This window comes from Leuciscus leuciscus (assembly GCF_965113295.1).
Source record: "Leuciscus leuciscus genome assembly, chromosome: 22".
Lineage (NCBI taxonomy): Eukaryota > Metazoa > Chordata > Actinopteri > Cypriniformes > Leuciscidae > Leuciscus > Leuciscus leuciscus.
The window spans coordinates 29,764,454-29,792,051 of NC_138746.1; the positions used below are offsets into that span (position 1 = coordinate 29,764,454).

At 36.4% G+C, this 27,598-nt stretch overlaps 1 protein-coding gene across 3 annotated transcripts in view; it reads left to right on the plus strand.

Annotated features, from left to right (window-relative positions):
- Positions 1-27,598, plus strand: part of micu1 (mitochondrial calcium uptake 1) — a 94,577-nt gene that overhangs the window by 48,442 nt on the left and 18,537 nt on the right. The window contains exons 5-6 of one of the 3 annotated variants that reach the window (XM_082154502.1): positions 7,226-7,269; positions 7,424-7,444. In XM_082154502.1, the coding sequence (XP_082010628.1) occupies positions 7,226-7,269; positions 7,424-7,444 (65 nt within the window). Of the gene's footprint in view, positions 1-7,225; positions 7,288-7,423; positions 7,445-27,598 lie in introns of all 3 variants that reach the window. The other 2 variants (XM_082154503.1, XM_082154504.1) reach the window with 2 other exon arrangements.

A 27,598-nucleotide genomic window follows, 5' to 3' on the forward strand; every position in this document is an offset into this window, starting at 1 on the left:
GGTAATTAACACATGGTTACCGAGTCGATCGTTCCCTGGGGTGCGTTTTCATGATAATCGAATGTAAAGAGTTTTATTTATAAAAACAGATTAGCTCGTAACACTAGTATATGGGGCAGAGTGTTAGTAAAAACAAATCGCAAGTTAATACCACTAACAAGGCTCAAAATAGCCTCACACTAACACGGTAGCATAATGAGGGTCCCTACAAATTCATTTTTCAATGGAGTTGTCCTTTAAATTCAAGCTATTTTAAAGCATGAATAATTTTTTATTAAGATGTCATTTTGGTGATCAAAGATGAGTTTTAAGGGATAAAATTATTGACTACAGGGGGACTTTAACTAATTTTGGTCCGTTTAGAAATGTTGCCTTGTGAAAGCAAGTCCACACCAAGAAGAAATTGTAACTATTTTAATCCCAGTTTCAGAACAAAGCAAACGATCTACAGGTCTGAAAATGCTTGTAATGTGATTTACACAAGTTGGAAATGCTCCTGTTACAACATGCTTTATTGGTCCTGGAACAGCATTCTTGTCAACAAATCACTGCCTATTTAGGGTTTATCAAAAAAAAAAAATGTACGCAAGCTCATGTTGTTCCAAACCTGCATGCTGCATTTTTTTTCTTCTGTGGATCACAGAGGAAGATTCTTCATACAATAAATAACCATTTGTAGCGACCATATCTGCTCAAAAAGTGTTTTGAAGTCACATTATAGTTTTGGGTGAGGAACAGAAACATACATACAATGGGCCCTATATTAACGATCTAAGCTCATGGTCTAAAGCGCACGACTCAAGTTCACTTAGGCCATGTCCGAATCCACTTTTGCTAGTTTAACGACGGGAAAAACGGTCTGCGCACCTGGGACATGGTCTAAAAGGGTTGTCTCTATTCTCTTAATGAGTAATGGGTGTATTTTGGGTGTAACATGCAACAAAAAAAAACAGTCTCATCTCCCATTCCCTTTAAAAGCCAGTTGCGCTCACGCCATGGCGGATTCGCTATTTACTAGGGCTGTAGTCAACCAAAGAAATGCTTAGTCGACCAAAGTCCTGTCCTGCGCAACGATCAGTCGACAAAAAAAAAAAGAAGAAAAAAAAGACGCGATGTTTTGCATTTTGATTGAACATTTATTAAACAATTGTCATAGAGCATTTATAAAACAACAATGAAAAACTTCAATAATACATAAAACTAATATAATAATACAATTCTTTGAAAATTAAGTGATTTTTTTAACTGCAAAGTGAGGAGCTCTGTCCTAGGTCTATAGTGACAGTCACAATCGCGCACCTGACCACACCACACGCTACAAAAAATATAACTGCTAAAACTGCCAAATAAAATGAAAATCCTAACAAAAGCTCTCGTTTATACAGGCTGTATATTCTTCTTTACTTTCAAAGCTATGGGTTAACTTTTGTCCAGCCGATCTAGACGTTTCAAAACAAACACACAAAAAACCCAAATAGCCTAAAAAACAATCCTAATAATAATAGACTGTATAGTAGGAAGGCCTATAGGTTTATTTTCGTTTTGTTACATTATTTAGCCTATTTTCAAACGCGTCATGTATATCTCGCTTACCGCTTTTAGGTGATAGGTCATATTGGTCGTTGAGCTATGGTAAGTTAGCTTTAGGCCGCATAGCTTGCACTCCACAGTCTTGTCGTCTTTTTTTTGTAAAATGCAGCCAGACAAAAGATTTAGATTTCTTGGACATTTTGTCGACTAAAGCCAAAACAAGTAGCGTTCTAACTGAATGAATACAGCAAAACTACCTATATTCCTTACTGAGCGCGAAGCAGCAGTGCAGCCAGCCACAGGTGCGGTTCCCGAGTGTTCTACGTGGTGCGCTAAACTGTGGCGCTGTTACAAAATAGCCTAAATTAAGCATTTAAAGTTGGGGATAAAACATAGGCTAATTATATTTAGAATACAGTAATATATAACTGCTTATAAAGGAATAAATATCAAGGAGTAAATCAATGAAAATTTCTTTATTGGAAAAAAAAATAAAAAATTATGCAACTGGTCGACCAATGAGAATGTCAGTCGACCAAGACGGCATCGACCGATTAGTCGACTTAACGACTAAAGTTGACAGCCCTACTATTTACATGATGGAATTTGCAAGCGGAAAGACTGAACGCTTCTCCAGAGCGCAAACGGAACTGCTTGTGTGCGAGGTTAAAGCGAGCAAGCAGACCATCTTCGGGACAAGCCGGATTCCACCATATCTTTATGTACACAATAATAAACTTTTACATTGTAATCCTTTTATTTTAAATATTTGGCATGTTTGTGGGCTGCTGTGCGTCCCTGTGTGTTTAAGAGTGTACGCGCGTTGTGGACCCGCCTATAGGTTCTTCAAATAACAAAACACACACACACGCACACACACACACACACATATATATAAGGCTTTTTAGCACTTATGTACAAGACAGTAGAGGACATAACCCTGACGAAACTTGTGCAAAAGAAGTGCACTTCGCTCTGTGCCACGGTCTGACAGCTTGGGCGCTTCTGTAATGTAATACATTCAGATGCGCTTTAATCACAGGGCTGTGTCAGTAAGACCATGCTAAGAAAAATGGCCACTATTAAAGCAAAGTGGATAGTAAATTTGCACTTTAAGCACAAATTTGACTGCAATCACTAAATGAAAGTACAGTATTCACTGTTCACTTGTAAGCGTGGCTGAGTCTTTCTCTTTATCCTCTTTTGTTGGACTCTAAATGATGGCAGTGACCAGCTCTGTGTCCATACAGCCCACCTCAGCAGTCCTCTGAGACGCATGACACACACCTCCACAGCTTTTAATCGCTTTCTCCTGCTCTCTTCTTGTCCAGCTCCTTATTTATTTTCCTTTTATTATAAGCATTGCTCTACCAGCATGATGGTGGGTGGTATGATAAAAATTTCACCCATAGACTATCATTAATTTATCACAGTAACAGTATATATCACAGTATAGTCATTTTAGCTGGGCAATTATAAATAACCATCTTTTTATATAATACAATTAATTAAACAGATTACTAATGGAAGGTTCTTTAATATTTTGGTAACACTTTACAATAAGGTCTCATTAGTTAACATTAGTTAATGCATTAACTAACATGAAATAACAATGAGCAATACATTTGTAACAGTGTTTATTAATCTTTGTTAGTTAAAGTCTAGCTGCTCATTGTTTGTTCATGTTAGTTCACAGTGCATCAACTAATGTTAACAAATACAACATTTGATTTTAAAATGAACATTAACTAAGATTAAATGCTGTAGAAGTATTGCTCATTCTTAGTTCATGTTAACTAAAGTAGTTATCTAATGTTAAAGGTGCAGTATGTAAGAATGATGTGGTATGTATAGTGGACGAAACAGGTACTGCAGTCAAACTCAAAATATCAGAGATCATGGTTTCTCCCGCCTCCTTCAAATGATATAACTTCTGAGTTAAAAACCAAGCAAAAATGAAAACAAATATTATAAAACAGATTAAATTCTGAGGCTTCTGACTGGTTGAGGCATGTTTGAAGCCATTGTAAAATAGCCATATACACACACATTACTACACATTAATTGAAGTCTGTAGAGCGTTCCAAATGTCTGAGACCACTATTTTTCTAATTTAATGTGAAATTTGTCATTACAAATTATATTATAATAATTTGAGTCAAAGGTTTATTTAAAAAAAAGAAACAAACAAACAAACAAACAAACATGTATTTAATTTCAAAACACCACTTAATAACTAAAAACTCTTGACTTATTCATGGACGTGTCCCAATCTATATTTTTACATCACTTCATGTCCCTTCATCATTCTCAAGTGTAAATAACACAGTCCTGCCTGCTGTGCAATACATAGTAAATTATATTACAAAGTCTCTACATCACCCATTGCCCCTTGTATACCACCACACCGCCCACCCCTATTATTATATTTTCTTCTTACATTTACGTTTATGCATTAGGCAGATGCTTTTATCCAAAGTGACTTTTATTTATTTCAAGAGTTTATGTTCACACCCATATTCCTTGGGAATCGAACCTGTGACCTTGACATTGCTCTAGACTCAGGAGTACTGGAACAGTACATTAAATGACATATACACCACAGGTTAAAAGTTTGGAATAATTAAGATTTTTTAATGTTGTTTAAAGGATTATCTCATGCTCACCAAGGCTGCGTTTATTTGATTTTAATATTTTTTCTAATGTAATCTATGTCGTTTATCTGTGATGGCAAAGCTGAATTTTCAGCCGCCATTACTCCTGTCTTCAGTTTCCTTATAGAGTGGGAAACGCCACAAATTAGTACGAAACGCTTCCTCCGTTCTCCTCTTAGCCAAATGCCCTGTGACCGTAATTACAAAGAACAGTTTCACCAGCTTTATTAGTTTAGTGCCTCATTGGGTCCAGACAAAGTGTTTTCTTTTTTTCCCCTCATTGTTTTCCTGACTCACTAAGAAGGCTCCTGCATGTAAACATAGTGAATAAGTAATTGTTTGCTGGAAGAGGTCTTGAATTATGTGTGGCACCCATTATGATAAAGTCTCCATTTTCACTGAGCCCTTTTGTCATTTGTGATAAACACGAAGGTTTGATATATTTATAACCGAGACCGTCTGACATCCAGACCGAGAAATGCTGACTGTTTGACTAAAGAGTGTTTGCGTTGAGATTCTGTTAGCTGACATTTATCTAGTGTGAAATATACCTGCAACCAGCAGTCATTCAGAAAGTCTCTCGCTGTAAAATATGTTTCTTTCTCTTTTCACAGACCCACGGCATGCCAGAGCAGTGTGGGATGTCATTTAAGTTAGTTTAAAGAGTTGGGCTTTTCTTTAGGGAGAGAAGAGTGGTTGTGAAGAGAGGGAGCGTGGAAGTGAACATAAAATTCATTATTCATCTGGCTGCGAGGAAAGCTGTTCCATAATTCATCCTGTTTCAGCAGCAGAATTAGAGAGATACGCTCGGCTCAAAGGCCATCCAGGCTTTAAACAGGAGTTAGGCCCGGTTTTTCAATCGAAATCTCTGCCGTGACCTCACCTGTCACTCACCTGTCACTCAAATGTTTGACTAACTTGACTAACTAGGGTTGAACATCTAGTGCTGGAGGTATGATCAATACAAATATAAATGAATAGTTTGAGTCAAAGGTTTATTTAAAAACAAAAAGACAAAAATGTATTTAATTTCATGACATTGATTAAAAAAAAAAAAAACACCCCTTCATAACTAAAACTCTTGACTTGTCTATGGACGTGTCCCGATCTGTATTTTCACATTTCACGTCTCTTTATCATTTTCATGTGTAATTAACGCAGTTTTTGGTGTGAGCAATTTTATATGAAGGTAACAAAATATATCGCAATATAATTTTTCTAATTTAATATTATTAAATACTAAATAAAAGGTATGTTTAAAGGTGCTGTTTAATCTTTGGAATTTGATAGAAAGAAACCAAAAGATATGATTAGTCATAATGATTTAGATATCTGCCATGTTTATATAAAAATATAAAAATATAAATATAATGTACACTTCCATGCAAAAGTTTAGAGTTGGTACAAATCTTTATTTTTATTTTATTTTTATTTTATTTATTTTTATTCACCAAGGACACATTAAATTTATCAAAGTTGACAGTAAAGACGCTTATAATGTAAAAAAAAATCTGTTTCAAATAAATGCTGATATATTGAACTTTTTATGCATCAAAGAATCCTGAATAAAATGTATCACGCTTTCCACAAAAATATCAGGCAGCACAACTGTTTCAGCATGGATAATAACAAGAAATGTTATTATTAGCATATTAGAATGATTTCTGAAGGATCATGTGACACTGAAGACTGGAGTAATGATGCTGAAAAATTCAGCTTTGCATCACAGGAATAAATTACATTTTATTAATATGGAAAATCAGTTATTTTAAATTGTAATAATATTTCACAATATTACTGTTTTTACTGTATTTTTGATCAAATGAGTGCATGAGACTTCTTCCATTCCATAGACTTCCATTGTAAATGCATTACTTTAAACACAATCTTTTACAAGAGTCAATTATTTTCAGTGTTATTCGATCTTAGCTTGTATTGACCCCGAAAGCTCCTTTAATGGATTGTACAATGGATGAAGTCTTGGCTCATGAAGCTGACCCTAGATCAGCAGACTCTGTCACATTCGGCTCTGTACTGCATTCAGTTACACTAGATTAATGGAGAAATGATTCGGTGCTGAACGACTATGACATTTATTTGAAACTTCTGGAACATGGAAATGAGCCTTAATAGCTTATATTAATCATTCGTACACGTCAGTAATCGCCCAGTTCCTGTAGTGACATCTATAAATGTAAATGACTACTGGGAGTCAAAGATGCTTATACAAATAGGCTTGTTTAAGTGTGATAAAAAATCTCTTTATTCTATTTATTAATTCTATTTAGTCAGCATTTCTCACAGCGAAAGCCGTTCTAAAAGGTAGACGACATGATCATGTATTTTGACCACATTCTAAAGCACCGTCACATTTATCTTTTAAAGAGAAAATGATCCCTGAGTGTATTGGGACAAACTCAAAAATCATCCATCAATTGGTGCTCAATAATTTTTTTTTTTATTATCAGTTTTGAAAACGGTTGTGCTGCTTAATATTATTTTTAAAATACCATGATCTTTTTTTCTTTTCAGTATTCTTTGTTGAATAGAAATCCCAATTAACAACATTTATTTGAAATAAAAATATTTTGTAACGTTATGTCTTTAATGTCACTTTTGATCAAATTTAATGCATTTCCACAAATCATATGTTTTCAACATTGATAGTTATAAGAAATGTTTCTTGAGCAGAAAATCTGCATAATGATTTCTGAAGGATCATGTGACTGGAGGAATGATTTTGAAAATTCAGCTTTGCATCACATGAATAAATTACATTTTATATAAAAAAATATATTCAGAACTGTTATTTTAAATCTTCCTGTTTTTACAACATTTGATCAAATAAATGCATCCTTGGTGAGCATACGAGACTTATAAAACATTTAAAAATACTTTGATCGGAAGTTTACTTATTCATTCAGTATGAAAAATTTTGTTCAGTGTGATTAAAATTGGCTATTTTCTCCAATATTTGCTATGTTTTGGAGCAGAGCCACCGTGTTTGATTGTTTCTCTCTCTCTGTCTCTGTCTCTCTTAGACCTTGGTCTGGATCAGTTTGTGGTGAAACGCTATGATGGAAAGGTAAGCAGCGAGATCTGTGTGCGTGTGCATATGTGGGCGAGTGAGTGGGAACCGAATAGTTACTTTGCCATTGTGCAGCTCGACAGGATGACGCAGGATGGAGACGTTTGTTCTCATTCACTCTTCATAAAAATCTTTCACTCTCTCTCCACAGAAACTCATCTACAGCTCAATCGTGAGCATGCTTTAAAACATTCTCTCTTGTACAATCTAAAAACCTCATTGCACACTTGAACAAATCTGCATGAAAAGTTGTACATTGTCATCAGGGACATTTGTTGTCATTATTTTGTCATGTTTTTTTTTGTAATTTACAAAAGACTGATCTCGTTGTTTTTAATGTCTCTAGACTAACCTCTTTAAACACACCTCTGTCTGTCTTATACATGTCTATCCTTGCCTCAGATGCTTGGGCTCTCTGTTTAGTTCTTTTGTTAGTACTAGAAAGGCACAGATATAGTCATTTTGGTCAAAACCAATTATTAATTTTAGAGATGGTTGATAACAAATGTCATTTCCAATATTATAAATAATGTACTCAATTTAAAATAAAATAAATGGTCAAGTTCAGTCAATTCACATTTATTTGTATAGCGCTTTTCACAATACGTATCGTATCAAAAACAACTTTACTACAACTTTACTACATTACAATTTAAAATGATCTGTTATCAGAGGTGACTGTGTCCAAGTAATGTCCATATTTCAGAAATGTACAGTTCTAAGATTATACAAATCATGCAATTAGACTAAAGACTAATTTAAACGACAACGGCATTTCGGGCGCCTAAAAAAGCGAAATTTTGAAAATGGGTTTCAAAGTTCAAGTTTTTAAAAACGCTAGTTATCGTTGCTGTGTAAACTACAAAAACACAAATTTGTGAAAACAGTAACGTGACGCACATGCATATTACATGTTCAGTCTAAAGGCGCATAGTGTTTCTTAAAAAAGTACAAATCCGTGTGAACAGGGATCGTTTTGACAGCATTGTCGTCTGTACTTTTCCGTTTTTAGTACATCGTTGTCGTGTAAACTTACCCTTAAGGGGGTCGCACACCGGACGCGCAGCTCGGCGGCGCGCCGCGCAGCGCCACGTCTTTTAAATTCGAACACATTATTCTCTATGAGAGTACACACACCGGCGGCGCCTTTCGGCGTCTGTCCGCGGCGGCTCAGGACCGTGTTCAAAATCCTGCTGCGCCACAGAGCGCCATTTACATAGTTTTATATTAAATTTACATTTATGTGTCTCAAATCGTAGTTAATGTATATACGGACTTCACCATGTGCTGCAATATACATTTAGTTTTATATTTATTTACAGAAATCAGAAAATTGCTGATGTAATCGGATTTTCAGGTGACAGTTGTCCTAGACGTGGCGCGGCGCGGCGCTGAGCTGCGCGTCCGGTGTGCGGCCGCCTTTAGACTGGCTGGTTTATGTTGTTTAGTGCTGGTCCGGCATTAGGATTGGGAATCGAAAATCGATTCCGATTCTGGAATCGAATGCTTATTATAAAATTTGCATTTCGATTCTGCTTATCGATTCTAGTGTGCACATTTTAATTTAATTTTAAACCATTCAAGTGCAAGAAGACACAAAAGAGAACTCAATTTGGCACTCGCGCGCTATTTTCTGTGGGCACATCCAGTGGGCGTACACAAAAATCTGTCTCTCATATAGTGCATGAATACTGAATTGAGGTTTGTTCACTTAAGATATTTGACAAAGTTTTCAAGAAGATTCTTGAAAACTTTGTCAAATATCTTAAGTGAACATAAACAGTTGAGAAAGAGAAAACACATGTATATCAGTATATTGGATCCATGCATTGTCTTAAAGTGACAGCAGCCTAATAAACCTGCTGCTGTCTGTGTAGTTACTGTTAATCGAAGAACAAAAGACAAAGAAAATCACTCACTGATCTTGACTGAATAACTTATCTAACTTTAATAAGGATTAATATATAAAGTAGATTAGTCTAGTTTTAGTTGTTCTTTAGGCTGCTGATTTTTGTTCATGGTATTCAGCTGCAACAGAATGCTTTGCAAAAAGATGGAGATAAATATGTTTGATATCTAAATGTTTGACTTTTTTTTATCAATATTGGAATTGAAACTGGGAATCGTTAAGAAGCAGAATCGATAAGCAGAAGCAGAATTGGAATCGGAATCACTAAACTACCCAACCCTAACCCTAACCAGCATAGCCTTGCTATTCGCCATAAAAAGGTTCAGTTGAAGCCTGTTTGTCCCAACTAGGCTATTTAAAGAAATAGTTCTCCCAAAAATTTTAATCAGTGTCAGTGACTTAAATTTTGGTCAAACTGTTGAACTATTGTATGGCTTCAGAAGTCTTAGCGCGTGAACTTTGTATGGTGTTTTTTGTGCTTTTTGGAGCTTAGCTGTGTAAATCACCACTCATTTTGATTATATGGAAAACAGAAGATCAGAAACCCTCAGATCCAGACTTGTTTGATGGAAGAAAGTAAATGATGCCAAAATGTCATACTTGGGTGAACTATTATTACTTGGGTGAACTAACCACCAACGGTACAACAAGTCAGCCATCTTCAGCAGATGGTTGGCTCTGTTTTCTTCAGGGTTGTTTGTGGTTTCAGGTCCCATTTACCTTGTACAGGAAACAGTCTCCTGTCTCCATAGTCATTAAGAGGGAACATTTGTCAAATGACCCAGTCAGAGAGCAGCTGTTACGGTACTGGTGCACCTTGAACTGGCTGATCTCTGGACTGGGTTGGGTCACCTAATGTCTGTGTGTACTGTTGTGCTGTTCACACGCACACTTTATCTAGGCATATTTGTTTTCGACATTAGTAGTATTGAATTGGTGAATCATTCTCAAGTCAGATGGTGATAAATCACTCTTCAGTTTCGCAATGAAACCTCACAGCTAACCGCGCCAGGTTTTTTTTAGTATCATCTGTACATGCAAGATGCATAGCGGTTCAGTACACTGAAACACGCACAGTTGCTCTGTATTACGCAAGATCAGCTTTGTTTTTGTTTAATTTTCCTGCACAGCTGATAAAGTGAAGGAAGTAGCTCTTGGTCAGTTGCTCAAGAATACAATGATTTGAGTGAGTCTAATTTCTGCCATTCAAATGGAATTGGAAAAATAAAACCCGTTTTAAATGGGTCTCCCAAGAAAATACTGTTGATAGTCCCACCCCCAAACCCACGTCATTGGTTGATCCTTTTCCACCTTAAAACTGTGACATTATTATTAGCACAATACTGTGGCTACCACTCCATACAAAAAGATTGTGTGAGCTTGTATTGTCTGAAAGAGATCACATAAGTAATTACAGTTTTATGGTAGTAACAATAATTGTAGTAACTATAGCAGTTTATGCGAACCATGCTAAAATCCTGCGCGTTGTACCTCAGTCTGTAAAGATACATACGTTAACATGTCTTAGATCTATAGCTTTTTTTGTGTGTTATTTACCAGCTAAATTCGATTTCCACATTGTGTGAAATATGCCCACTTTCCATTTCCATTTCCCTCTATCTCTTTTTCGTTCTCGAATTGTTTTTCTGGGGATTGTCGGCCAGTGTGCAGCCTGAGGGATGTGGACATTGTCTTATTATTTTTCATTTCCATATTTCTGTCAAATCTCGTGCCTGGTTTGCTCCATACGGGCTCACGGCAGGACTGCTGGATCCCTCTCCCTCTCTTCTTCTTACACACTTCCTCATGTCGCCAATGCCACTAAATCCAGGATGGCAATAACGAAATTCCAGAAACGGTATTTTCTGCAGTTAACGCATGGGTGCACTATGCTAATAAACACTCTTGTGTAATTGTTTTGCTCTCTGCAAATGTGTGAACACACCAGCACTTTTAACCTTCTTGTTCGTCATACATCAACAGTAATTTGCAGGACATCGCAGCTGGTGCTTTGCAAGTGTGACTTTCACATCTAAAACGGGTTGCGTGTGTGTGTGTGAGAGAGAATGTGTGTGTTCCACTCAGCCCACTTTTAATGCGCACAGGTGTTTTGCAAACACTATATATGTTTTCCAACAATATGACATCAGTGTTGGGGAAGATACTTTGAAACTGTAGTTTATCACGTTACATGTACAACTACTACCTAAAGTAATTGTTGCCACTACAGTTACAGCTACAACTACAATCCAAGCTGCTCTTATCTATATGATATATCTGTCAAGAAATGTATACATTTATCGTATAAAAATGTCACTTAGCATGTAGCGATGTATGAATTTGGCATAAAAACCCTACTAATTGTTGAAAACATTGCTTGTTAACTACTGTCACACTACTAACTTACAGTAGTAGTGTACAGAAATGAGAATCATAATGAGTTTCATGATTCTGGTTCGGATTCACAATATCAGATTATTTTGAGTTGGTGTGATGAAATGAAAGACTTGTGGTTCATTTTAAAATATCTGCTCTTTTTGATTCAGTGAGTGAATCATTACACCAATTCAAACCAATAACTCATGAGTTCGAGACTAGATTTATCAGACTTTTGCATTAAGTGGCTCTTGGTTCCCAACCAGAGTAGCATCACTACTTGTATCTAATTACTCCCCAACACTGATATGTATTTATCTGTATGAACATTTAACTGTATATCTGTGATCAATCTCTTTTAACACATGAAATCATTGTTCCTCCAGGCATCAAGATGTCCTACATTTGTTTTGTTTTTATTTAAGTATATGATAGTTTTGTTGCGTTTGTGGTGACTGTTATTAATTTGTGCTCTTCCGGCTCTTCCTGTGTCCATCTAACCAATAAACCCCATCATTCTCTTCTCTGCCATCTTTTTACTTCTCCATCCCCTCCCTTTCCGTGCGCCCCTCCCTCTCTGCAGGACTTCTGGCAGGTATGGGGCGAGTGCCAAGCTGCATGGGACTGCGTGTGTGTGTGTGTATGCGTGATTTAGCCTCTGTAGCGGGTCTACTGAAAATTTCACTAGACCTCCTAATCCATCCTTCTCGGTCTCTCTCGCTCTCTCTCTCTCTCTCTCTCTCTCTCTCCTTCTTCTCCTTGAGTTGTCAGAGAGAAAATCAGCATAAGTTCCCAGATGTGGAGCTCTGGCCAAACAATGCATTAAAAGCCTCTACATTTCATTAAAAATCATTGGATGGGTAATAAACCCCAGCCAGACGAGCAGAAGAGCATTAGCTCAGCAGAAAAGAGGGATTTGAATAGTATGACTACAGCAAAGGAGGAGTGAAGTTATTGACAGTGCATTTTCCAGGAGAGCTGAGTTGAGAGGCTAATAGTGTTTGTGCTACTGGAGCGAACATTACGCTGGATCACATATCTTATGGCCACATTGTAGCATTTGGGGTGTTTTCTGTTACATCGAGGCTGCATTTATTTGATCAAACATACAACAGTAAAACAGTAATATCGCGAAATATTGTTATGGTTTAAAATAACAGTTTTCTATTTCAATATTTATTTTAATGTAATTTATTCCTGTGATGGCAAAGCTGAATTTTCAGCATCATTACATTAGTTTTCAGTGACACATGATCCTTCAGAAATGATTTTAATATGCTGATTTGCTGCTCAAGAAACATTATATCTAGTGTATGTTGAAAACTCTGCTGCTTAATATTTTTGTAAAAATCATAATTTTGGGGGGATTTTTTTAATGGATGGAAAGTTTAATAAAAGAATATTTGAAATATAATTTGCTTTGTGACAATGCAAAGTCTTTACTGTCACATTTTGATCAATTTAATGCATCCTTGCTCAATAAAAAATATTTAAAAAATTAAATCGACATAAACATCACCACATGGACACCCGTTTTCAACAGTTTAAGTTTTAAAGTTTTTCTTTAGTATACAGTGGCATGTTTTTGAAATCTAAAACTAGGCGTACTTTTTGGACAGTGTAGTTATTTGCCATGCTTGCAAATGCTTGCAGCTGTTTGTTCTGTGGTGATTGTGGCACCGAACTGATTTGAAAAAAAATTACTAAATGATTTAAAGAATCTGTTAGTGGTGTTGCCAGGATGTTTCTATATTGGTAGTTTCTAGGGTGTTCTGGGTGGTTACTAGGCTGAATCAAAAAAAGCCCTTTATTACATTCAGATATGTAGATTTGGCTCAGCTCCCTCCCTCAGTGTATGTCTATTTTAATGCCAGTTTATCATCAGCCAGATGAAAACCATGAAAAACAATAAGTAAAAATGACTTAATTTTTCTTTGGCAAGTTTTTGCACGAATATTTTTTAAGTAAATTTCACACGCATATTTTTAAAGTAAATTTCACATATGGAATTAAGTAAACTCTACTTGACTAAGTTAAAGGGATAGTTTACTTTGAAATTAATTTTTGCTATGTTTTAGCTTACCTCAAGGGCATCCAAGATCTAGGTGTCTTTTTTTCCGCAGTAGTTTAAATTTTTATATTTTTAGGTCAAACCGTTCTTGTCTGTCAGTCATATAATGCAGGTCGATGGTCACTGTCTCAAAACACAAGCACAGAGTCCAAATTAAAACAATTCCCCGTCGTCCAAATTAAACAATTCCCCATCGTAAGTACACATTGATGGCCTAAGACACGAAACGAGCGGTTTGTGTGAGAAAACGAACAGTATTTATATCGTTTTTACCTCTTATACACAGCCATGTCCGAGTGATCTGATCTGACGTGTGCGCAGACTGGTGCATAGATATATACACTAGATGTCGCCTTGTCTACGGCAGTTCATTGGAACGAATGTCTTTAAGGCGACATCTAGTGTATATATCTATGCACCAGTCTGCGTACACGTCAGATCAGATCACTCGGACATGGCTGCGTATAAGAGGTAAAAACGATATAAATACTGTTAGTTTTCTCACACAAACCGCTCGTTTCGTGTCTTAGGCCATCAATGTGTACTTACGATGGGGAATTGTTTAATTTGGACGACGGGGAATTGTTTTAATTTGGACTCTGTGCATGCTCTTTGAGATAATGACCATAGACCTGCATTATATGACTGACAGACAAGAACGGTTTGACCTAAAAATATCAAAATTGAAACTACTGCGGAAAAAAAGACACCTACATCTTGGATGCCCTTGAGGTAAGCTAAAACATACCAAAAATTTATTTCAAAGTGAACTATCCCTTTAAGTGAAAGTGACAAAAAATAAGTCATTTTAACTTTGCTAGTAAAAGGCTGAGTAATATCTATATAGTTGAAGTTTCCTTTGCAAGACATTTCACTCAGACAATATAACATTGAATTAAACCACACTTTTAAAGTATATGCTTTACTTAGAAACAACTAAGTGAATAATATAATAGATATTGCGTGAGACACAATATCTACATTTCATAAGTTACGCGTTACGTGAACGACAATACTTGGTAGACAATACACAATGACGGTAACATTTGATGGATCGTTTTTGTGTTTGAATATGTCATTTTGAGTAGAAAATTAACTCCAAATGTCACAAAATGGCAAGTTACTAATCCTAACAACAAAAGCAATGATGAAACAGTGTAAAAACAGCTGGAAAACAGTGAGAAATCAACCTAATTAATTATTCAAGGCCCAGTGCATGATGGGAGCACCAGTATCAGAAAAGTTGAGTAATTTTAATTAATTTTATTATGTTGATATTTACGCTTTCATTTCTACACGCTTGAATTGAGTACTAATATAGATTTTTACTTGGTTTTTTTTTATTCTTGCCTGAACTAACTTTTTAATGTAAATTACATTGTTTTTTTCTGTAGTATTTACTTCACCACAAAATCATTTATCAGTGAATTAGCTCACCTCTCCCCATTAAGCCACACAATTAAAGATATCTTTCAAGTCTGTAGCACAAACACTTCTGCACCAGTTTTATACCATAGGGAAATTCAAATGTCTAACCTCAAGCATGAGTACACATGCTTTAGCGAACACTACTAATGACTGTTTCCAAACAACTTTCCTAATCACTCCCCTCCTCTGCCGTTGTTTGATCAAACTGGTAGTCCCAGTCCACTGGTTGAACCAGAAGCCGGCATGGCAAACCGCTCCAGCAACCGCCACAATATTTACACAATTAGTCAATGGCTTACTTACATGCTCTGCATATTAAACTGATATTTTCACATTGTCAAATGACATGCTTCACCTTTAAGACTTTGTGTTATTTGTAAAGTGGGCGGTGGTGACCATTGCTCAATGTTTAGATCACACACATAAAGCATGTTCAGACCAATCTAGACAGGAAAACACAAATATGCACACTGACACACCACTATGCGTCACACCCCAGTTTGCACAGGACCTGCCTGGGACATCAAGGCAGTGCTAAAGGACTTTGAATTAATCTGAATTGATCTAGAAGATTCTGCCACTCCATTCTGCTGACGCCCACACACTTTATACCACCCCCCAACCACACACACACACACACACACACACACACACACACTCAAGGTCTAGCGTGTGCACATGTGCAGTAGAGTCTGTTATGGAATAGCATTGAGGGAGGCCAGCTGTCTCTCCCTGCTGAATTATTGAGCGTAGATACTCTTCTTTGTGCTGCACAGAGAAAGCAAGAGTGTGTTATGTGCATGCATGTGCAAATGCTCATGTGCATGAATAATGCAGCACTGGGGATCAGACCAGTCAGCCATAGACCTTAGTCAGGATAATGCCATTTTTGATTTCCAACGGGAATAAAATGAGGCTGTGAGGGTTGGAAGTACAGTGTGTTCAGTGGATTGTACTTTTATCTACCAGCATGGCAATTGTTCAGCTTGAGAAACATTTTTCAAGTTCATTAGGCAAAAACTCCATAAAACAATTTGAGTTTTGAAAGTTATTCGATCTTTATAGAGTGCAAGCCATTGTACATTTTTCACAGCCTCGTTTTCATCGGTGTAAAATTCAATATGCCGTCCACCCTGACTCAGGTCTGTTGGTAGATCCAGATCTTCAGATATCATGCAAGTGTGTATAATAGGGGATTATTCAAGTCAAGTCAAGTTTATTTGTATAGCGCTTTTCACAATACAGATTGTGTCAAAGCAGCTTCACAGTATTAAATTAAAATAATACAACAAAGTTTGTTTCAATTCAGTTCAATTCAAGTCAGTTATTCACCCATAGTTACGTTCTTCTTTGCCTAAATTTTGCCATTGCTGTTAATTTGTCAAGTGTAGTGTTGTTGTCATAATACCAACATTTCAGTTATCAAAAACAATACCAGTAAACTTCACAATTTATACCCAAATGGAAACCACAGCAAAAATAATAAACCAACCAATCTATATAACTTTGATTATAAACAGTACATATTAACTAATTAAATGAAGCTTGTATAGAACCTTTAAATATTTAAATTTTTAAACAAATATTGCTTGAAATAGTTTAACTATTAATCACGTAAACGGCTAATAATAAAATTGTAAAGAACAAAGTCAATTGAAAGCAATAGAGTAAATATGTTTTTCACATTATTATTAAAGTTTATTAAAGTAAACAGTCAAAACTAGTTTCAAGCATCAGAAGAAATAAATCAAGAGAACAAAAAAATAATGTTCTTTATGTACAATATAATTTATAAGATAATAATAATAAAAATATCGGCGTAAATTTTCGTAACTAAATTTGACTAGATAACATAAAAAAATATATAAATAATATTAAGATACAATTATATTATAAGTTACACTTATATATTCAAATTAGGTTACACTGCATTTTAAGAACTACATTTAACATAAGGACACTGTAAAATATATATATATATGAAGAGTTCAGATGCAAAAGCCTTTAAGTGCCATCTGAAATTTTCTTCTAGATTGATCATTTTTATCAAGCTCGTATTTTTAAGTTCAGTAATTTCACTTAAATGACAATTAATAGGTAATTTTCATTGCCATTTAAGTGAAATTACTGAACTTAAAAATACGAGCTTGATAAAAATGATCATTCTAGAAGAAAATTTCAGATGGCACTTAAAGGCTTTTGCATCTGAACTCTTCATATATATATATATATATATATATTAAAAACTATAATAATTCTAGCAAAACTTCTTGTTATTACAAATATTGTATTTTACAAAAATGACAGAAACAGGGATCTAAAACATAGAGCATTCACAGATGCATGTAGTAGGTTATAATGATCTGTATTTTACAGTTTATTAACTAGCCTACTTGCTTGCCAATTATTAACTTGCTTGCCAATCTTTCTGGAGATTACTAGTTGTTGTTGTTGTTGTTGTTATAGGCACACACCAGTTTTTTGGCAGCTGACTTAACTTTATATATTTAGCACTCAGGTTTTGAATTGACTTGGTACTGTAGACTGACTAGAATTTATTTGTTGTACATATTAACCTGACACTGAAGTACTATATACAGTTTACATCAGGAGTCTGGAATAATAGGTTTAAAGGGATATTTCAACGCTGGAAAGATGAATGTGTATTTAAATTGGGTCATTTATGGAGTAGAAATGTGAAATTATTTTAGAAGTTGGTGCCTTCTAGACTAAGAAAAGCCAGAAAATGTATTTTTGGCTCATGTGGATGAAAGACAACAACTCCCAGAATGCACTTGCTTCGCTGCCCTATGAGGAGGCCACTCCCAAGCCACGCCTACCGGTTACAGAGGGCAGTATCGGAGGAAATGATACAACTAGGCTACTAGTTGACTCGAAACTGAAAAGACGGCGTTTTATCGTGAGATCCCCCTATCCCCCTATGGGCGGGTTGAAAACATGCGGAACGAGCTCCTACTACTGGCTGTAGTCTCTCGCCTCTGGACAAAAAAGCCTCCGATCTGAGGTTTTTTTCCAGACACACAATACAGAAATCTTTCGTCTCCAGGGGACATGAGGGAGGGAAGCACGGCCATTCGAAAATACTACCGGGTTTCTACTGATAAAAAGCTTAATGCTAATCGGTGAAGTATCCCTTTAAATGATCAATATTCTAATTTATTTGTATAGTTTCAGTTCAGTGGCTAATTGAATTGCCTCAGTATCATTATTTGGAAGTAAATGATTGCTGCTGTTGAATCACATAGACAGCCTAGTTACATAGTACCTGTTACTTTTCTTTGCACAGTCAAGAAGAAACAATCACAATCATTTGTGATTACTGAACAAGGATTTAAAAAAAAAATTTTTATCATTTGATAAAGATTTCAGAATGATAATTCTTGTAATTAATAGACAATAAGATGAGAAATGTCTTTAGATTTGAGGATTGGACTCGGTCAGTATGCGCCCCCTAGAGGAAGACATCTTTTTTTGTCTCATAGGAAAGAGTTATCAAGTAGATCTCACAAGACTTGACAAGAAGTATGGGTTGTTTTTCATTTTAAAATCAACTGAACAATATATAAATATTCTGCATAAAAACGTTTTTAGGACCATTAAGATTTGTTTGGATTGTGAAATTTTCACAAGAAGAATTTCTTATTATTTGTATCATATTTATTCATTATGTTGTCGTGGTTGTTGCACTGCCTTTTTGCTGACTTTAAGAAAAACATAAAAACATTTTTTTTTTTTTTTTTTACAAAAAAAAAAAAAAAAAATCCCCTCTGTGATGTCCGGTTGCATTTAGGTGTAAATTATGTTTTATTCTCATAAATCTCAACGGTTCTTAAAATAGTAAAAAAAGAAATTATAATGATAAAAAAGAAAATATGAAAAGTTGTATGTGTAATTTCTTTTACTTTTGATTCTGGAATGAAGTGTTACCGGTATCTTATCTCTGGCAACTCAAAAAGACGAATGTTCCTCCTCTCTCTCTCTCTCTCTCTCTCTGTGTCTGTCTGTCTGATGGAAGCGGAGACCTGTGCCTGTGCTTTAGATCTCTGTGCATGCCCTGCGCTGAATGCCTGCGATTGACTGGCTGCAGGACAGGCTGCTAGTGGGACGGGGTACAGCTGGCATTATGTAGCACCCCCTGCCTGCACTCGGTGACACCACACTTTACCCTGGATCCAGGAACACATGCTCTCTCAGCACATCACAGCACATCTCTGCTCACTGGGCCTATAACTGCATGAACACCAAGCACACAGCATGAGTTGACTAACTTTGGGACAGAGATCATGTTATTTTGGACAATCCCTGAAACACTTGTGGGTATGGTGAACATGACGGATGGGTGGGAGGGCGTGGAGTCTGCTATGTGAGGGAAGCTGATGGGGCTGTCACCATGGAAACCAGTCTGATGTCTTGTGGTTGACCCTATTTTGACCTTTAGGTTCAGTAGGGGTCTTCCATGAACAATATTGAAGAAGTGTAAATACATGTACGCTTTATTCTAAATTTGATCCATTTAAAATGGATAGTTAACACAATAAATTATGTGATCATTTAGTCACCCTCAAACATTTTACTTCTTCTCTGGAACACAAAAAGGAGAATTTTTGAAGAATGTGCATGTTGCTCTTTTCCATAAAATGACGGTGTAAAATAGCACCATAAAAAAACTCCTAAAAGTAGTCCATGTGACGTCCTCTGAAGCCGTATGATGCATTTGTGTGAGGAACAGATCAAAAGTTAGGCTTACCATAGCACTCAGGTCTCATTTGTACTTTCAAACATTTAAACCTTGTGCAGTTGCAAGACTTGCAAGAATCAGTAGTGCCATTGCAGTCAAACCTGCAGTGATGCGTCTTGATCATGTGGCAAGTGGGATTTGAGAACTAGGATGGGGGGATTTTTTTTGAAAAATACTTAGCTTTGCATGAGGAACGGCGCACAATTTATCTTACGACTTCAGAAGACTTAAGGTGATGATACACAGGGCAACTTTTTGAGCAATGTTGCTGGGCAATCTTGCTCGACAGCATCCCTTCACTTTTCTGTTCCATGGAAAAAAGATACTTTAGTCAGACTATAATTTATTACATTTCTTTTCTTATTTCTGTTTTTACCACAGTGGTTTTTACATCTCTAGTCTGGCATGATGGATTTAAATGATCAGCTACCTTATTTAATTGTGTATTTTTAATTCATTGGACATAGTATATAACTTTTTGGGGGGCATGTGCAATTTATGAATGAATGAGTGTAGTGTGTGTAGACAGTGACCTTTTTCTGAAGTCTCTCTGGTGTTTTGTGTGGTACTTTGGGTCTTAACTAAAATGCTATATTTTCTTTTTTTGTTGTTATATAGGAAGAACTCTTGAATTCAACACTCTTAAAAATAAAGGTTCTTTGTTGGCATCTATGGTTCCATGAAGAACCTTTAAAATCAATGGAACCATTCCATTTCACAATAGTGGAAAATGGTTCTTCAGATTATTGAAATGTTCTTCACACAAAGAACATTGTTTTTTTTAAGATATTTTTGAAAGGTTATTTTAGGAAACCAAAATGGTTCTTCTGTGGCATTGCTGCGAAAATCCCCTATTTAGAAGCTTTATTTTTAAGAGTAAACTGAGTGAATTTTTTTTTTAAACCCTTCAGGAGGTTGTTGAATGGCTTTGTTTTAGTGGCTGTTCCTGCTTGGCTGCTGTCATGTGATTGATGGGCTGCAGGACAGGCCATAACTTTTGGGAAGTCGGATGTATATCAGTAAAAAGATGATGTCATTCTTATTTTGCAAGGAATCGAATTTATTGTTGATAGAAATGAACATAGTGTGGTTTGTGTTTAAACTGCAGCAGTTCATAATGAATCATCTCATGACCATGATGACCAATTAGCAATGCTTGAATCAAACTCACTCAGAATTCAGGCCATTTCTTTCCCTTTTTTTTTTATTATTTCCCAGAATGTGTCCATTTCTAATGGTGTCTCAAGAGAAGACAGTTTACTGTGTTATTCCTTTTACATGTACCACAGAAACTTTGTGCACACTTGTATTTATCTACATTGCATTCCAAAGGCCCTGATAATACTTCAAGAAAAATCGAAGAATGAGAATCTGATGACATTTCAGACAAAATCAGGCCAAAACGAAGTTCATTTTGGAGTTCGTTTCAGGAGTTCAAAACAGCTGTCTTAAAGGATTAGTTCACTTAAAAATGAAACTTCTTTCATCATTTACTCACCCTCAAGTTGTTTTAAACCTGTATGAATTTCTTTCTTCTGCTGAGCACAAAGTCAAGTTTATTTGTATAGCGCTTTTCACAATACAGATTGTATCAAAGCAGCTTCACAGTATTAAATTTAAATAATACAACAAAGTTTATTTCAAGAGGAATTTATTGATTGATAAAATTAAATTAAATATCCCCAAAATATCCAAAGGAAGATAAATTTGAAGAATGTCAATAACCAGACAGTTGATGTACCCCATTGATTTCCATAGTATTTTTAAGTAAATGGGGTCCATCAACTGTCTGGTTACTAACATTGTACAAAATATCTTTCTTTAGTTCAGTCTGTCGAGGTCAAATGTGAGTAAAAACATGAAAGCACTGGAGAGCTGTAGAAACTGAAGTTGTAATTCTGCTTGCTTAAAGGCAAAACGTACTATATAAATAAACGCTCATGCAAACATATCATCGTTGCTATGATCAGATGCTTTCTAAACTGCTGTTTTCTCACTGCTCTCATTTTTGTTTGTTTTTGTCATTGAGAGGAAAGTGCATAGCACAGCATATCTGGACCTAACACAAAGTACTGTGGGATGTTGGTGGCATAACTCGGTTCAGTCCCTGTGGTTGGCAGTACAAAGCTTCCCTGTGTTGTAGGAAACTGGTACCTGTCAAGTGATTCCAAAATCCCACAGAGACACTGAAAGATCTTATTTCCAGCACTACATTCATACAGCAAATTGCTATGCACATCTCTATTAAAATGTCAGAGGGGGAATAGGAAAGGAAAAAAGTTGAATACAAGAGCCAGAAAATCAATAGTAATGGGCCATTCTTATGCTTCATTGACAGTGTTTTTAAAACCTGCAACTGCCAAAAAAGGAGCTAACTGTATTTCCTTCTAGCCTACTTCATGGATAACTGATGATCCTCATGACTCCTGCGTTGTGTACTCCAGTCAATTCCGTTGTGCTCCGTCTAGCGAGAAAAAACAAGATGTAGAAATGTTCCCTATCATGAGTTCTACTTTCAACTAACATTTCAATCGTTCTAAAGCTCTGCAGTGAAACTTTCTTTTGGAAAGAACGGCCTTTTCCAAAAAGAAAGGAACAAGCAGTTATATACTCACAGTAAAGTTCTTTTTCATTCTTCACCGTCTTGAGAGCACAGTTTAGATGATTATGTAAATATGTGTAACATGATTTCCTCTCAATAACAAAATAAAAATGACAGTGGTGAGAAAACAGCAGTTAAGAAAGCATCAGGTGCAATGTGGAAGTGTTTGAATGAGTTCTGCAATTCACCGGAACTCCAGTCATGTCAAGTCACATTTATTTATATAGAACTTTATGTAATAGATTGCTTAAAAGCCAGCAGCTTTGCAGTATTAAACATGAAAAATAGTTTCTGTGTCTCTATCAATTAGAATTACAATTCAATACTTTGAAGCAGTGTTCAGTACTTTGAGCAAATGTTTTTACCCGTGGACGTCTGATCTTGATGGACTGAACTGAAGAAATTAACCAGAGAAGATTTCCACATCAGAGAAAGGCGGAGCCTAGTTCAAAGGTGTTTACCAGCCACATCAAACTTTTCTGGAAAGTTGACTTAAGCAAGCTGTTTTGAACTCCTGAAACAAACTCGTTTTGACCTGGCTTTGTTAAAAATGACTTCATAGAAGTTTGTTCTTCGATTCCGCTTGACGTGAATCAGGGCCTTAACAGGACTGTGCTCGAGGACCTGCCCAGTCTTTCCACAGGCCTGCTTGCTAGTGCTCGGATGCTCTCTGTCCTTTCCACATAAACGGCGGCACTGAAAATTAATCAGGCTGTCTTTTCAAGAAAGAAGCCTGAAGTGAAATGATTGTAACCTTTTAAAGCGGACCTATTATGCCCCTTTTTACAAGATGTAATATAAGTGTTAGGCTTCCCCAGAATGTGTCTGTGAGGTTTAAGCTAAAAATATTTAGCTTTATTTATTATACCATGTTGAGTTAAAGCAAAAACATGCTGTTTTTGTGCATGTATCTTTATATGCAAATAGAATAGAATAGAATAGAATGAGGCATTTATATAGCGCTTTCATATGTACTACTGTACACCCAAAGCGCTTTACAATCATATCAGGGGATCTCTCCTCAACCACCACCAGTGTGCAGCATCCACTTGGATGATGCGACGGCAGCCACAGTACAACGGCGCCAGTGCGCTCACCACACACCAGCTATAGGTGGAGAGAGGAGAGAGAGTGATAGAGCCAATTCATTGTAAGGGGATTATTAGGAGGCCATGATTGGTAAGGGCCAATGAGTGGAATGTGGCCAGGACACCGGGGTTACACCCCTACTCTTTACGAGAAGTGCCATGGGATTTTTAATGACCACAGAGAGTCAGGACCTCGGTTTTACGTCTCATCCGAAGGACGGTGCTCTTTGACAGTATAGTGTCCCCGTCACTACACTGGGGCGTTAGGACCCACACAGACCACAGGGTGAGCGCCCCCTGCTGGCCTCACTAACACCTCTTCCAGCAGCAACCTGGTTTTCTCAGAAGGTCTCCCATCCAGGTACTAACCAGGCTCAGCCCTGCTTAGCCTCAGTGGGCAACCAGTCTTGGGCTACAGGGTGATATGGCTGCTGACGTCATTTCTTCAAATGAGCTGCTGCTCCCCACACACTACCCAGAAGAGGGTGGAGCCTTTACGTCTCGTGCCTTGGATATTCTGCCAAAAACTAACATTTTAAAGCCATATTAGTTTAAACTTCTGATATATGGTTTTCTGAGCGCACACATCCGAAGCATCCACACAGAAAGCTGGATGTTAGCTGGAGCTTCCTGTGAGTATTAAACTAAGTTCTCTTTCATGTCTTATTGCACTTAAACTATCAAATACACACAAGGTTATGTAAAAAACACACAAAGTTCACATAAACACAGTCGGTTATGTCTGTGAATGTAAGATCAATTAGATCTGTGTATTAAAGTGACAGCAGAGTAATATACAGTAGGCCTAGCTACCGCTGTAAATGCTGTTGATATGAACCAAATAACAAAAGAAAAACACACACTGCAGACACATAATTATGGGACAGCCAAATCAGAAGCAGCTGGGGGCGGGTCAAGAGTCTCAGACATATTGAGGAGAAACTGGAACATTTATTTGCTATGATGACTCTTATTATGGCATGTCTGGTTACCCTGACACTCTCATATGGATTTTTGAACAATTCCCTATTGAAAGTAATCCAGCTCAACTTGCAAGCGTCACTTGTAAGGGAACCACAATTTATGAGGACAAGTGATGTCCTGCAAGCATGCATTTTTAAGTTACTAGAGACTTAAGTTTCTAGTACTAGTTTCCTAACACTTTAAAGACTGTTTGGCATATTGCAATATGTGTAGCACATTTTTCACTGAATTATTGGTGCAAATGCAATTCGTAATAGTACATTTATTTTGTGGATATGGCTGATTAATATCATATAAGATGTATTCGAGTAACCTAATTAGCAAAGTGGTTCAAACTGCTGTTCAGCTCTTTCAGCTCAAGTGTATCAATGCCCAACGTACTGTTGTTGGATCAGCTGAATCAACTCTTTCTGGATTTTCTTTCCTCTAAAAACATTATTAGTTCATTATTAATTTATTATATAACTCCCCTATACATTAATATATAACATGTAAATTAATATATAACTTTCTTCATTTATTTACATCAACAGTATGGTTTAATTAAAATTGTTTAAAGGGGAATAGTGTATTTTTCTCCTTTGCTTTATTGTGTAATATAACTGTTTATGCAATTAAACGATCTGCAAAGTTACAAAGCAGAAAGTCCATGCCAAACGGAGTGAATCTCTCTAACAGAAAACACCTGCTTTAAATGCCTTGTCTGTAGTCCTGCCTTTATTTTCAGCGATTGACTGTGAGTTTATCACTGTGCCAAAACCACATTTACGTTGACATTTTAAACGCTATTCCTCAGCATTATAACCACAACCTTTTGTTGCAAAGGTGGTTTGGGTCGATCAGCTTGTTCTTCTTGACTGTCATTATTGAACTCAGGCTCAAACTGAAACAGCAAAACTGACGCCACAGTTAGTGTAGTTACAGTAGCATTTACAGCACCTCATGAAGCATCCGGGCCTGATGTTTAGCAGTTATGGTAATGGACGTTACAAACCCGACGCACACTCACAAGTAGTAGACCAATTACAACAGACTTGGGCTGGCTGACTGGGAGTGGCGGAAGGCGGGTTTTAAAGAGACCAAAATTAATACAGAGGGTGAAAACAGGTGCTGCAATCATAATAAAATTAACGTTTTTTTGAACATTGAATCATTTAAACCTATTCTAGGACAGTGTTTCCCAACCCTTGTCCTGGAGTACCCCCAACTCTGATCAAACACACTCGATTCAACTCATCAGCTCATTATTAGAGACTTCAAGACCTGAAATGTTGTGTAAAAAATGTGTACTGTTGGGGGGTACTCCGTGACCAGGGTTGGGATCCACTGTTCTAGTAGAATTATGAACCTGTAAATGAGCATAATAGGCACTTTCATTTATCTTAAAGCAACCCCTCTTTATTATCATTGATGATAAAAAAAAAAATTTAAACTTCATCCACACTCTTTTCTGTAATTTCAATATAAGATTAACAGCAAATGTTACTTGTCTTAGCAGAAGTGGCCTTTGGAAAGCTCACATACTTTGCATCTCAAAACCCGAATCAAGTGTTATTTAGGTAGTTAAACCTGGAGAACAAACTTGAATAAATCAGTGTAATAAGTCAATTCTTTCCATAATGGCAATATCTCCTTTGTTTAAAAGAACTAGGGAAAAATATGGAGCAAAAAATCCCCTAGGCCAGCAGTGAATTCCTGTGTTGTTGATGTTTTTGTGTTAGCTATATTTGACATATAAAATAGCATGATGTTCTATTCTAATCTAGTTATGCGTTTAGTTTGCTTCTGCAGTGACCTTCAGCTGTCAGATATCTGTATTTACTGTCTCAGGGGTGAGAATTGCTTAAACAAAAATCTCATAAAAATTAGCTTTAGGTGTCAGCTATTGCCCCTTAATAAAAAGCCCTTTAATTTAAGCCCCTTAATTTAAATTCTTCAAGTTAATTTAAGAATTCAGATCAGGTGTGAAGCAGCCTAGACAAAACCTTTCATGCCCAGTTTGATATGAGCACCAATGAGAGGTATGTGAGCTCTGAATATGTCTCCTGTTTCTCTAGCTGGAGATGACTGCTTAAAAGCTTTTCACAGCTCTGTTTCTTTCTCTTGTTTGCTTCACCACCCACATCCTTTCTTTCATTCAGACGACTGTGAGAAGGTTCACCTCACAGTTCTCCTCTCCATGCTCATAGCATCTCTGCACATAGAGTTCGGCGTGATGTAAACACGCGTCCTGCTGAGCGCCCTTTCATAGTGTTATGATACCATAGAATTTCAGATGATATTCTGAAAAAATATGGAGAAATTCCAATGAAATTTCACCATGCATGATACCGATTTTTGATATCACAGTAAAAATGAATATGGAATTGAACACTTTTTCCCAAAAAAGTTTTCAGCCAGCATTTTAGATTTTTTCCACAAAAGTTTCATGGCCCCCAGAATAATTTGTTGTACGAGTATCTGAACATGCAAAATATCAAAAGAAAGAACTTAAGTTAAAACTAGTAAGTTAGAACTCACTAACACTAAATTTTTTTTTTTTTTTACGTTTTATTCTAAGTTCATGTATTATTTTTTAGTCATCACATTTTGAAAAAAGCAACATTTTGAGCAAAAAGCTGAGAAAATCACGTGTTTGTCAAATACTACATCAAGATCGGATTCAGAATGATGATCAAAACATAGATGGAGTAGATCAAGTCCATAACACCACCAAAGTCCTATAGCTCATCCTGGGTCGACATTTCATTCAGTAACATTAGGCAGGTTTTTTTTTTTACTCATGCATCTGCTTACATTTGCTATCACTTGTTTCTGGGTTGTTGTTTTTTTGTGCCTATGTTTTGATCGAGAGATTCTGTACTCTTTCAGAAGATGTATAATAGCGCTCTCTACCATATAACAGTGGAAACACAGAAATCCAGAAAATTACGTCATTGGCATCATGGATAAAAGATAAATCAATCAAAAAAAAAAAAAACATTATCAACATATGAAGAGTTCAGATGCAAAAGCCTCTAAATGCCATCTGAAATTTTCTTCTAGAATGATCTTTTTTTTTATCAAGCACGTATATTTAAGTTCAGTAATTTCACTTAAATGGCAATGA